General features: G+C 39.6%; 1 protein-coding gene across 1 annotated transcript in view; it reads right to left on the bottom strand.

Moving 5' to 3' along the window:
- Window positions 1-25: 25 nt before the first annotated feature.
- The window catches only part of MICAL2 (microtubule associated monooxygenase, calponin and LIM domain containing 2), a 151,040-nt gene continuing 138,426 nt past the window's right edge, over window positions 26-12,639 (bottom strand). The window contains exons 30-33 of the mRNA XM_063289478.1: window positions 8,915-9,007; window positions 7,500-7,593; window positions 2,781-2,880; window positions 26-120 (exon numbers count right to left, since the gene is read on the bottom strand). Of these exons, the coding sequence (XP_063145548.1) occupies window positions 60-120; window positions 2,781-2,880; window positions 7,500-7,593; window positions 8,915-9,007 (348 nt within the window). The 3' untranslated portion in view covers window positions 26-59. The remainder of the gene's footprint in view (window positions 121-2,780; window positions 2,881-7,499; window positions 7,594-8,914; window positions 9,008-12,639) is intronic.

The raw sequence follows: 12,639 nt of genomic DNA, 5'->3' as shown, positions 1-12,639 counted from the left end.
TTTGTACACAAAATAAACCTTCCACCATTACCTTAAACATCTACTTTGCTTATCAGTAATTATTTTTCTGTCTCGGTCCTCCAGTCATTCTGATGATCTTCCAGTTCTATATCTTTAGCTCTGGAACAAGAAAAAGATCCCACTATGACAATTGATCCTTTGATAACTCTAATTGTTATTCTACACAGTGGATCAAGATCCTTATTCTTTTCAACAAGGCAATGAAAGTGCATGTGCTCAAGTTCATTTCCATTTCTATCATCATACTCCCCCCAAATATGGATAGTGATATCTGATCAGCTACAATTCTGAAGGGAAAAAAAATGTAAAGGACAATTCCATAAAGATAGTTATGACAGAGCCAGTATAATGCAGTTGATGGTGTTGTAAACAAAGATTGAACCAGAAACTCCATCGTTAAGCAATATGGTTGTAAAAAAACCCCACATGAACGCACCGCTTAGGTCCGGCAGTCCCAGTTGCTGTCATTAAGCAAGGACCATGCGGGTTGTTAAGCAAGGATCTCATGTGACCACAACTTGTGACTTTTTGCTGACTTCCCCATTGACTTTGCTTGTTGGAAGCCAGCAGGGAAGGTCACAAATCATGATCATGTGACCACAGGAATGCTAGGATGGCTGTAATTATGAGGACTGGTTATAACTACCACTTGTTCAGTGCTGTTGTAAGTTCAAACAATCGCTGAATGAGTGGTTGTTAAATGAGGACCACCTGTATTAGGTATTCCAGTTATTATCTCTCAGCCTAATGTGCATTACAGTTTTAGTTATTACTGATGTAAAATGGCCTGTAGAACTACAAAATACCACATTCCAAGTATCTCCCTTGCTTCCTGCTAAAAGTGATCTATGGTTTGTAAAATTAATCTAGTGTGAAAACATTGACAAATAGAAGTAATTCTGACATCTGAGTATTTGTTTTGGGTACCACAAGCAATGTAAGATTAGAAACAGCCAGGGAATACCCACCCACCCTGTTTTTTGGCCCAACATTTCTAGTGCAGTCTTTGTTTTTGTTTGTTTGTTCGTTTGTTTCAGAAAAATACGCACACACAGGAGTTGATAACATGGTACCTGCAACACTCCTAAATAGTCCCTTCACAAACTTCATTTTTTTTTTAACATGGTAGGGAAGACATGTAGAACACAGCTTCTCAAATCCCTTAATAGCAGCTCTTCTCTGGTCACATGACCAGAAGGGAGGAGGAGGAGCTTAGAGTGGTACAGTTGGCAATCGTCCAAGTCATTGTCCAATTGCCAATTGTCTCTAAGGATGCATTGGGAATTTTTTTCAGGATATTTTTTTCCTCACAGTAACAACTGGATCTGGCCCCTTTTCAAACTCATTTGCCATCTCCTCCCACAGACACACCAACTTTGGTCAAATCCTGTCGAATTTTCAGGAGCTTTCCTACTCACCGACAGATGGGCAGGCAGATAAAACCCCAAGCCCCTTTACATAATTTCTTTCCTAAATTCCATTGGATTGGAAAGAATTTTTAAAAAAGGGTCCATGTCTCACAGCATATTTGTGATGCTGCAGTGGTTGTATTTCTTCGGAACACAGATACATGCAGAAACAGCATGCTTTATATTTAAATTAGGACTATGAGGTATATACCAGTATGTTGGGTTGGGAATTCAGAAGAAGTAGGTTCATGTTTTTCAACCTAGAGTACCTTGGTTGCTGGTTCAGATTGCTTTGTTGATTTAAAATCCATTTGTGTCTTTGTCTCTCAGGAAAGCTAAAAGTACAGTGTGCAAGTTCCTAGCAATCTTTCCTTAAGACGCAATTAAGAAATTAACTCCTAACTGTACTGCATGGTGTTTTTGTTTTGCTTTTAGTTTTATTTCCTCCATGGCACTCAAAGGACATGGAGATGTTGCTACCCCCACCTGCAGGCAAGGCAGGCTGTCTGGTTGTGCTTCTCCACCTATTAACTTGGCCAGATTTTGAAAACACCGCCTCCAGTGAGATTGAGACACATTTTACTTGATGAACATAGAAGTCCTACTAAAAAAAGCTGTCAAAAATAGTTTAAGCTGGATAATGTTCTCTGGAATTATTCTTTTCCTTGATATATTATGGCCCTCATTCTCCTTGCCTTTCGAAAAGCTGTTGAAACCTAGTTTTTTTACACAGCTATTGGGGTCCAGATGTGTGGAGTCAACTTTTAGTTGTTAAATTATCCTGTTTGGTTCACTGTTTTATATATTGGAGCGTTTTAATGATGTAGGGGTTTTTTTTGTCATTGTTTACAAACTTGTTGTGTGCCATCCAGAATCACATTACTACAGTTGGATGGCCTTATAAATGCAATAAATGCAATAAATAAATAGGATGTTAAAGGAAAACAGTATCAGGAAACAAGGCAGGAATTACATTGTACAGCTTGTGAATGAATAATATGTCTCAACAGTAAGATGAAATGTTTGTACAAATGGCTCAAGATTATAATTGACTAGGAGTCCTATCTCAATTCAAAGGCAAAAAGTATAAAAAAGGTTTTTATTGTTTGTTCATTCATTCATTCATTCTTTCCAATTATATCCAATCTTGCCAATATAGATTTCAAAGTAGCATGAAAGTATTCTTAGAAGATATTCCATCAAAACTTTTCACTAAGAATAGTATAAAAAGGGATAATTAACTTCAAGCCATAATAACAATACACTATGCAATGGATAACACAGCAGTTTAGTTCAGCAATAATATGCATGCTGGAAAGACAAAATACACACACACAAATTCTGACTTACATGATCAAGAGTTCAGCTTCATAGCTCATTAATCTATTCTTCTCCAATACTAGTTCAAACCATTCATGTAATAATTGAGCTTCATCTTGTGTGCTTGAATCTGTTTCAGAGATTTTTAAAATGCCAGAATCAGTTTTATTTCCCTACGATCCCAAAAGTTGCATCATGGAAAGAGTAGCAGTGCTTATTAAAATGTCTTCTTCTAAAACATTCCAGATGCATTTTCTAAGCATTTGCAAACATTACAGCCAAAGACATATTATTAAAAAGTTCCATTTTTGACCCAGGGCTCTTTCACACCTTGCTGCTATCCAGCATGGGAGCCAGCAGAAAACAATGCTGGCTTAACGAAGGGCTGACCACACTTCCAGCAATGAAGTGAAATAGGGATTTAGCCTGCACTGGAAAAGAGGGAGTATTGAAAGCTATGGTGAGGAATGACTTCTTTGGGGCCAGTTGTGGCCATGTCTCTGTGGGATTGGAGAGCTGACACCAAGGAGCTAGTCATCGTCTTCTCTCCCGCCATGGCAAGGAAAGCAGAAAAAGGGGGAAAACAGGCCTTCTGCTACCTGTTCACCAATTGTACGAAGTGGTAACTGAGAAATTGGAGAACTGGTAGCAAGGGAGCTGTTCTCCCCTGGCAGCTGTCCCCCATTTTTCCTGCCATGGGTGGCAGGAGAAACAACTTGCCACAGACTAACCACCTGGCACACCTTGTGCCAGCAGAGGCCAAAACCTGCCACTTTTTAAATGAGGCAAGAAAAAAAAGTGGTGGTGGCTACCTTTGTTGTGGGGCAGAGACAAGTTGGGAATGACATTGTGTGTTCATGTCCTTGACAAATGATCCATGGTGCCTCTTCATGCCCTGGCAATTGGGACATGTATATAAGCCCAGACTCTCACATATTTAAAATGCTTTTTCACCAAGTAGTTTCCAAGACTTTCCAAACCAGATTTCAACTGGATGTATTCAAGAAACTCTCAAGCACAGCATGAAGGCAGTGGATATTTCCTACTGCTTGTTCCCACCATCTTCATTTCAAAGTTTATCTCTTCCACTGGAACATGTTATATATGCTTTAGTTGTCCACGCAACCAGGGCCTGCCTTTTCCTAAATGCATGTACGCTTGCAAGGCTTTGTCACATGGGCACAGCTCGATCTGGGACACTTCCTATTTATTTGTGGTGTACAGTCAAAACACAACCCTTATACTGATATATCACATTAGAAAAATCTGCACTTTCAGTAGCTTTCACAAATAGTAGAGATGAAGAAAACAGTATAGAACAACCAGGGTTTCTATTTTGATACCCCAATGCTTGTGATGGAATATGAACCTGAATAGAAAAGCTTTAGGGAAAAAGGGATTTCAGAATATAGTCGATGCTCTACCTATACTAGAGTTGAGTTGCACAGAATTAAAATCAGTGCCTAAATGGGAGGCTGCCCCAGAAGATCTTCTGAACTTTAAAAGAAAAAGTGGAACAGACTGATCACAATTAACCTGGTCTGTGCCCCAGTAATAATTAATGTTATTCATAAAGCTAAGATTATTTCAGGTTTTTCTAATGCATATGTGATTGTTGCTTCAGTTGTGATCCTCTTAGGCACATTTTACTCAGCTCCTTTAAAGCACTTTATTTCACCCACACACACTCTTATTCAGTCCAGTAGCTAATGAGTAATTCTCCCTAACAAAAGAGTCTTTCATTTCACTCTCACACAATTATTAGAGGGGAGTTGCATTAATGTCATGGAAGACTACTGTTTGCAGGCCTGTCTCTAAATTTGGTTATTAAGAACCTTTGCGGCTCAATAATATTGCTTAACTGTGATGATTTTCTAATTACCGTAATAATACCTATTAAATCACTTGAACTCCATAAGCACAGCCCTGCTTAAATACAGCTTAATCTAATAAGACCTGGTTATTTATTAAGCAATAATGCACTATATTACTAAAGGGTGAATGAATGGAACCATAAGAGCTGTAACCATACATTAACAGCATTATAAGCAACTTCCCCAAATTAATAATTTTCAGAGGTTGTTTGCCAAATCTACATGTAAGATTGACAGATGAGAAATAATCACTCCCCCTTTTAGAACACCAGCATCTCTGCTGATCAATCAATCAATAGAGGGTAGAAAAAAACTGACCTTAATAAAAGGAATTAAATTACTAAGGATAGGGAATGGAGCAGAAACCTTTAGCCTCCCAAAACATGCCAAGTAAGTAAATGATATAACAACTTAGCAGATCTAAGCAAAATAAAAGTCTGTACATTGTTGAGTCCCACAGATACTCAACTCTACTCTTAAGACTTCTAGACATAATGTCTCCAGCTTTACCCATTTGTTCTACCCATATGAGAACCCTTGCTTTGCTTTCTGTTGTGGTAGACAGGGATGTTTTTTACAAAGACTCTTCTAGGAGTTTTTTAGTATCAGTGTCTTTGAATCAGTGTCATTTTCTGTGGTCTGCTTGCTTGGTACCCCTTGTGCAAGAAACCATTGCTGCCATTGCGTTAGTGCATCTGGAGAAGTGAGACTCTGGATCGGGGAGAATGGAGATGGTCAGGTACCCTCTGCGTTAGAGCCGGAAAGATCAGCACAATTCCATCACCACCATGGAACTCTGAGCAAGCAACCAGCCTTCTTGTGGGAAGTGTGGAATGAGGCCAGCTCACAGCAAGAAATCTATGCTGAGCACAAGGCAAATTTAAAGTCTCTTTCCAGGACAAAATGCATGATGAAGACAGCAATTTTTAAAAGGTACCACCTGCTGCGGGCTGAAAACTAATTTGGCATACTTTGGAGCAATTAAGTAACTGTTTGCCCTTCCAGCCATCTGTAAAAGAAAGAAAAGGTGCAGGTGCTGTGCAATGCTGTCATGTGCATCAGCTCTAAAGTTTCTAGAAAATATATTAAGCCCTACCTATGGCATCTTCAAACTGCCTATGATTTAGGTGTGCTGGTGCCCATCGTGATGCCCAGAGGCACCAGGATGCCTCCAGGCACTGCACTTCATTCTGCTTCATTGGTCTGCTAAGCAAATGGTCTCTCTGGTGCCTCCTCAGAGCCTAGTTCCTCTTCAGCCTCTTTTGCTCTCTGTATTTGCATCTCTCTTTCCTTCTGCTTAGACCAGCCTTTCTCAACCTTTTGACCTCAGAGGAACCCTTGAAATATTTTCAGGCCTTGGGGAACCCCTGCACATTCAGGCTCAAATATAGGCCAGAAGTTACAAATTATTCATTTCATGTGTGGGCCTGTATATATGCATTAACAGTGTTCTTAAACTGAAAATAAAGAATGAAACTTACTTCTTTAAGGTGAAGTTGCCCGAATTTGAAATAATTTTTTAAATCAATCATGATCTCCCAGGGAACCCCTAGTGACCTCTCACAGAACCCTAGGGTTCCACAGAACCCTGGTTGAGAATCCCAGGCTTAGACAAGTGAAAGTAGCAATAGACATTTGCAATGGTGGGATGACAAAGAAGGAGCCAGAAGGAAGAGACAGAAGAAGCTAAGCTCGGTGGTGTGTTAAAGAATGAAAAGCGAGCTGAGCAGTGGAAAATACACAACTGAAAGGAGGATATCGAAAAGCAGGGGAGACTGGGCTGACTATTTTCTACCTTCTTTCCCATTCTTGCCTTTGTCCATCCTCTCCCTTTCCCTGGCTTTCTTCTACTCCTTTTCCTCTTTATTTTCCTTCTCCATTCTCCCTTTTCCCTCCTCCTCATGCTTTTTAAAAAAATGGTTCTTCTTCTGCACTTGCTTCCAGTATTCCTATAATGCAGTGTTGGTGTCAATGAAGAGATGGATGTCTTCTTAGGAAGTGGGGAGATGTGAAAGTAGGAATTAATAAACGTGAAAGAGGAAGAGGATGGCTGAATGCAAAAGAGAAGTTCCTTCACCTTTCCCTTATACTTTCTGTTACACAACTCTAATGTGCTAGAATCCTACCCTCTTTTAAATGTTGCCTCTACTGATAGAAAGGTGTGGTTACATGAGATATGCTATCCTAAGGCAGCCCATAGGAATACAGATTTACAGTCAGTTCCTGAGTCAAGTAATCTGTCTATGAATCTCCTCTATTGGTCTCCAGTGACACTGGTCTGAGATGTACTAAAAAGCCAAGCAGCCTTTTCCTTTCCAGTATCTGTTTGTTTCAATGGGTCGCTTTAAATAATGACCTGCTCTCCTGCCTTCTTCTGGGGAGACCCTCACTGCCCAAGTGAAATGTATCACTAAATAAATTTGTGCAGCTGATAACTGAGCTTGATTCTGTGGGACTTCATAGACATGTCTATGTTGCTATTTTGGCAACAATTTAGAAGTGAATTGCCATTTTCTTTTAACTCCCCAGTCTAGCCTACAACCTGGGATTTTCTTGTAGCCTCTCAAACACTGATCACATCTGATTATTACTGCCACCTACTCTAGCTGCTGAGTTGTATTAGGTGGTTGGGCATTGTCCTGTACATCTCAAGATTAGCCATGCTGTCCCCAGCAGGTATTGTATTATATCAAGGGGGAAAGTTCTCACATACTCAAAAACACCCACAGGCCTAAAAGTTTACTGTATCCCATGCTATTCTAACCTATTCTAAGAGGATAAAACGTTGAATGTAACTGAATTTTCTTATAACATCTCAAACAGCTTCAGGAGGCCTAGCGTATTCTTCAGATCACAGATTTTCTGCCATTCTTACCCGCTTCTCCTCGTAGCTCCCTCTCTAGCTGAACACCATGCACCTCAAGGGCTCGCTGTTGCTCTTCCACTTCTTCCAATAACCGTTGGATAGCCTGGACAAACAAATAACTACATCTAAGAAATAAAATCTTCAAAGAAGTATAGATGCTACTTTGGTATATCTACTTCATGGCTCTCTATTCAGATAGACAGTGACTCATGATGATGATGTTGCTATTTTCCTAACCTTTACAGTAGAGATACTGGAAACTAAATGTAGGATTTCAGCATACGTAACATATACCTTTGGGTGTTTCTCCATTTCCCTACCCCAAGAACATTTATTTAAACACAGACAAGTACTTCCTTCTCAATGGTTGCTTTACATTTCATCATAACGCTAATGTCCTAACAGTCAGGAATCATGCTGAGACAAGGAATAGGTCTCTAGTGTTTATTACTGCTACATAAGACAGAATCCTAACAAACTGAAGAAGTGTGGGAAAACCCAGACAGATAAACCCCAAGAGTTAAGGCGGGTCTGATCTGTGTCTCTTTGAATGGCTGCTTAATTCCTCAGTACTACGCATGTGTTTTCCCCCCTGGATAGAGGCCCCCTCCTGCTCGCCATCAGTACTCATGACAGCTAAGATGAAAACAAACTGCAAGAAAATATTTGGAGATTTCCATTGTTAAATATTGCAAGGAACTACAGTAGTACTAATAAAACTGCAGAACTGTTCTTCAGCAGTCACGTAGCTGTGATAATGCTAAAATCTATTCCATCGAGCAAAAGCCCTGTGATTATCCACAATAAGAGCGCATGCTTATAAAAAAGAGTCTGGTTGCACAAGTTCTAAGACCCAGAAATTTTGTTGGTAAAAAGAATTAATGTCTAGAGCTATCCTGAATAAATAGATTAAAATAGCAATGTAAATTACAGTGCTTTCATTTACCAACTTTCTATCAGCAAATCAAATCAAACCTTTATTAAGGACATAAAGCCATCAGTCCAAGAAAAAGGTAAAACAGATAAAAATAAAAATATATAAAACTAAAAAGAAAGGAAATTAGTATGAAATTTTGAGACCCGTGGAGAGGTGGATAGTGCATAAAGAGGCGCAGAATTGGACAACCTGGAAAGATATATCCAAACATGGATCAGGCAGAATAAGTAACAAAGTGAGGTCATGCTCTCTACCAGGAAATGTCTTCAGGATAGGATAGATAAAAATAATCCGGGATTTCTTGTAGAGAGAATAGTGAAGGAACATATGGCTCAAAGACACAACTGAGCCATCCCGATATGGACATATGCATTGATGAAGGGAATATTTTTGCAGTGTTCCAACAAGATGGCAGAAGACAATGCATCCAGCCTGGCCAAATTTCTGCTGTTAAATACATTTGGCTTTATGGCAAGAAACTAATTACCTGTGCTTTGTGAAGTCTTTTTAGTTCTTCTTGTTTAACCAGTTTCTTTGTTTCCTTTGCCAACTTTCTGTTTCTTCTAGGAGTACTTTTAGCCTACAAAAATAACAACAGCACATACAAAAGGAAATCAATATTTTGTACTTAGCCACAGTTTTTCATAGACTTTTCTGTTAATGTGAATGTTAAGTAGCTTTTGACTATGTTTGCTGGGCACATTCTGAGCCATTTGTTCTCATCAGTAAGGACCTTACTGCAGTCTTAGTTAGGCATTAACATTTTCTGTCAGTAATGGAAATGGTAATGTTCTGTCAATTAAGATAAAATAGCACATCTATAAAACCAAGACAAATAATCTTGGTGGTTCTAAAGTAAACATTAGGGAATCTAGCATCACATTCAAACCTTCCTTAACTTACTACAGCTGCAAAATATTAAATCATATGCTCCACCACGAAAAGGAAGAGTAGAGTGCTTTCATGCAAAATGCAGGCAGATTTAGGATTACACATTTAAATGTAGATGTTTTATTTATTATGCTATATGCCTGTTTGATTACAAACTGAAAGAATAAAAATAGCAATAAAATGCAATGCTCACTACTTACAAAGAAAATATAAAATTTGTCCTATCATAATAGTTGAGACTTCAGCTCTCAGTTTCTTCCATCTTCTTTCCAACTCTTCTCTGCGCTTGGTCTTTTCCCTCAATGCCACCTTAACCAAGCCCCTCTCTAAAAGACTGGTTCATCCAATCTAAAAGGGCAAGGCTATTATAGGTCAAGAGGAAAGGAGAGGTGCAGGCATTTGGCCACCATGCATCTTTCCTTCCACACACTGCCTCTCAAGGAAGCCTTCTTCCTTAAGCTGAGGCGTTGCAGGATCAGAACCTGACAAAATTAAGGCTGCAGAGGTTCAGTTGTACCTGGTGGGGAATACAGAGGACTGGTGTGTTCAAGGCTGCTCAGCAGGTTTATGCCTTGCTGGAACAACTTTGGGTGATAGCCCATTCCTGGTGCTGGGAATCTATTACCTGTTCCCTTTGACCCCTTGATCCTCTGGGCTTGACCGCAGCTTATATCTCACCCCTTGGAATCCTCACAGTAGACTGCCAACTCACATTCTGAGTCCTTATAATACCAGTGAAAGACTGTGGACTGATTTATAGTTTTATCATTGGCATGGGTAGTAAGAGAATTGATTTACAGCAGTTCTGTTTAACTCCCTGCTAGCATCTCATTAGGCTGTGAAACATATTCCCTTTGTCTTTTCTGCAGGAGGTCATTTAACAGGGTGACCATAGCTGAGTTTGTTCCAGAATCAGGCTGCAAGCCAGACTGAAAAGGACTGTGATAATAAGGTTCTTCCAGGAATGTTTGCAGTTTCACAGGCAATACCCTCTCAAGCACCTTGCCTGTAAATAGGTTTTTGTAATAGGGCTGTAGTTGGTGGAAGTTGGCTGTAGTTAGTGATCTTCTTCAAGAGTGGATGTACCACTGCCAACTTAAAAACTAGCTTCAAAACTAGCAGCATGACAATCAAGAGCACATTCACCCTTCTCTGAATCCACTTAGTCATCCCCATCTATTAACATGAGTAAACCATGATGGGGCAGGGAGCAAGAGAACATGTAACTGGCTAGAGAACTATAAGCATTTTGCCATATCCTCAGGCCTTATAAATCTGCTTTCTTCCCAAGGCTGAGATAGAGTGACTGGCCCAAGGTCATCCAGCTGGCTTTATGCCTAAGGCTGGACTAGAACTCACAGTCTCCCAGTTTCTAGCCTGATGCCTTCACCACTACACCAAACTGGTGCTTGCTCTCTCTCTCTCTTTCTCCACACACACACACATAATTTAACACAATGCTAAATTAAATATATACTGTATGTACAAAGTTAAAGCCTCAAGGTACATATACAGGCATAACAGCCAGCTTGAAAATAAAAATTTCTTTCTTTTTGCTTTATTGGCCTCTAATGTCTTCTGGAGTGACTTTTTATCAGTAGTGCTTCAATAGTGTAGTGGTCATTATACTTGCCTTGGAAAAATAAGGTTACTGGTTTAAAACTGGAAGAAATTAAAAAGAAATATGTTTTTTCTTTCCCAGAAGTACCTACATTTCTCTGGGCTCTTTTTTAAAATAATAAGCCCAGTCGTGCACTGTTTCTTAATTCCTCCACTTGCTTGAGTCTCCAGTGCACCTTTAGATCTATTTTGTTAAAAACAAGAAAAAAGAAAAAAAAATAGGTAGCTCAGTGGGTACTCCCTCTCTGGCAGTATATATTTCACTGATTTGAATTGCCATGCTTAATACAGTTATTTTCTTTTACAATTATTATTTTCCTCTTTGTCCTTCTCTCTTTTTAATATCCCAATAGCACCCTCTCTGCCAGATGGGATCATCTGTTGCCTGTTTTATCTGTTTCTCCATGTAATGTTCTTTGCCATGTTCTCTTCATTTTCTGCTGCCTTGTTTTCTTTCTTTCTTTCTTTCTTTCTTTCTTTCTTTCTTTCTTTCTTTCTTTCTTTCTTTCTTTCTTTCTTTCTTTCTTTCTTTCTTTCTTTCCTAACTTTGTATTCCACCTGACTCCCAGAGACTCTGGGCAGCTCACAAGTAAATTCATACCTTAAATATGTGAAATAATAGGTAGGAGAGCATTTGCAAAATTAGGTGTTGCATTCAGGTCATCAGTTATTTTGATTTAAATTAAATAAAGAGAAAGACCTCCTACAGCCATTCAAAGCATCCCACAACAAGAATCCACAAAGGTGAACTACATTTTTGTGGCTGTGTGCCATATTCAGTCATGTGTAGTATGCTGCAAACTCATGTTCCAACAGCTGGCAGGGCCTGGGGAAAAAGTAGGTGGAACTGGAGCTAAAAAAGGCTGGGCATAAATATTTAATATATGAAGAGCATCGACAAAAAGCAGTAGCCAGCCAGATGCTTACAAGAAGTCATACAAAAGCCTTAGCAGCAGGCAGATCACACATGCTTATACGCACACCCCCCAGATAGACAGACAGGCAGACAGACGTGTAGGTGTAGGTAGGTGTAGGTAGATATAGGTAGATATGTGTGTGTGTGTATACACAGATACAGATACATACATACATATATATACATATATATATATTGTGTGTGTGTGTGTACACACACATACACGCGCCACCCCTGAGATGGAAGAGTGTATGTGTGTGTCTGTATATATACATACATTCTCTCTCTCTCTCTCCCTCACACACACACATAGACACAGACAAAATTAACTAAAGGCAAACAGTTCCAGACCAGCTATTTTAAATGCATGTATCTATTCAACTCATTTTGTCATCAGGCAGAACGTGTGAAAAGAAAAGGGGCAATTTAAAACAAACAGACCTGTTCAATATTATATAAAATTAATGCCCAGTCCTTAAACATGTACTCGATGTTTTCCTTTTACCAATTTTTTCCTTTGTCCTCATTCTAGCCTGCACTTTTCCTATGACCAGCTTTTTTTTTTTGGGCTGTGGCCAGCGGGGAGGGAGCTTCGGGGGTCACGGAAAAGCTGCTGGCTCCCCAGACTGCAGCTTCCAGCACTCCACACCAGCATGGCCAGTGCTGGGAGTGGAGCTTAGCACTATATGCAGTGTAACGCCAACCCATAGTACTAGGGTAGCAGTGGCAACTACTAACACTCTTTCTGGAATTCTCGGGAGCCTGTAAGTTAAGTTAAACATAGA

The sequence above is a fragment of the Candoia aspera genome, chromosome 1, assembly GCF_035149785.1.
Source record: "Candoia aspera isolate rCanAsp1 chromosome 1, rCanAsp1.hap2, whole genome shotgun sequence".
NCBI lineage: Eukaryota > Metazoa > Chordata > Lepidosauria > Squamata > Boidae > Candoia > Candoia aspera.
The sequence above is the reverse complement of the archived record's forward strand: the minus strand, read 5'-3'. Positions and strand labels throughout refer to the sequence as shown.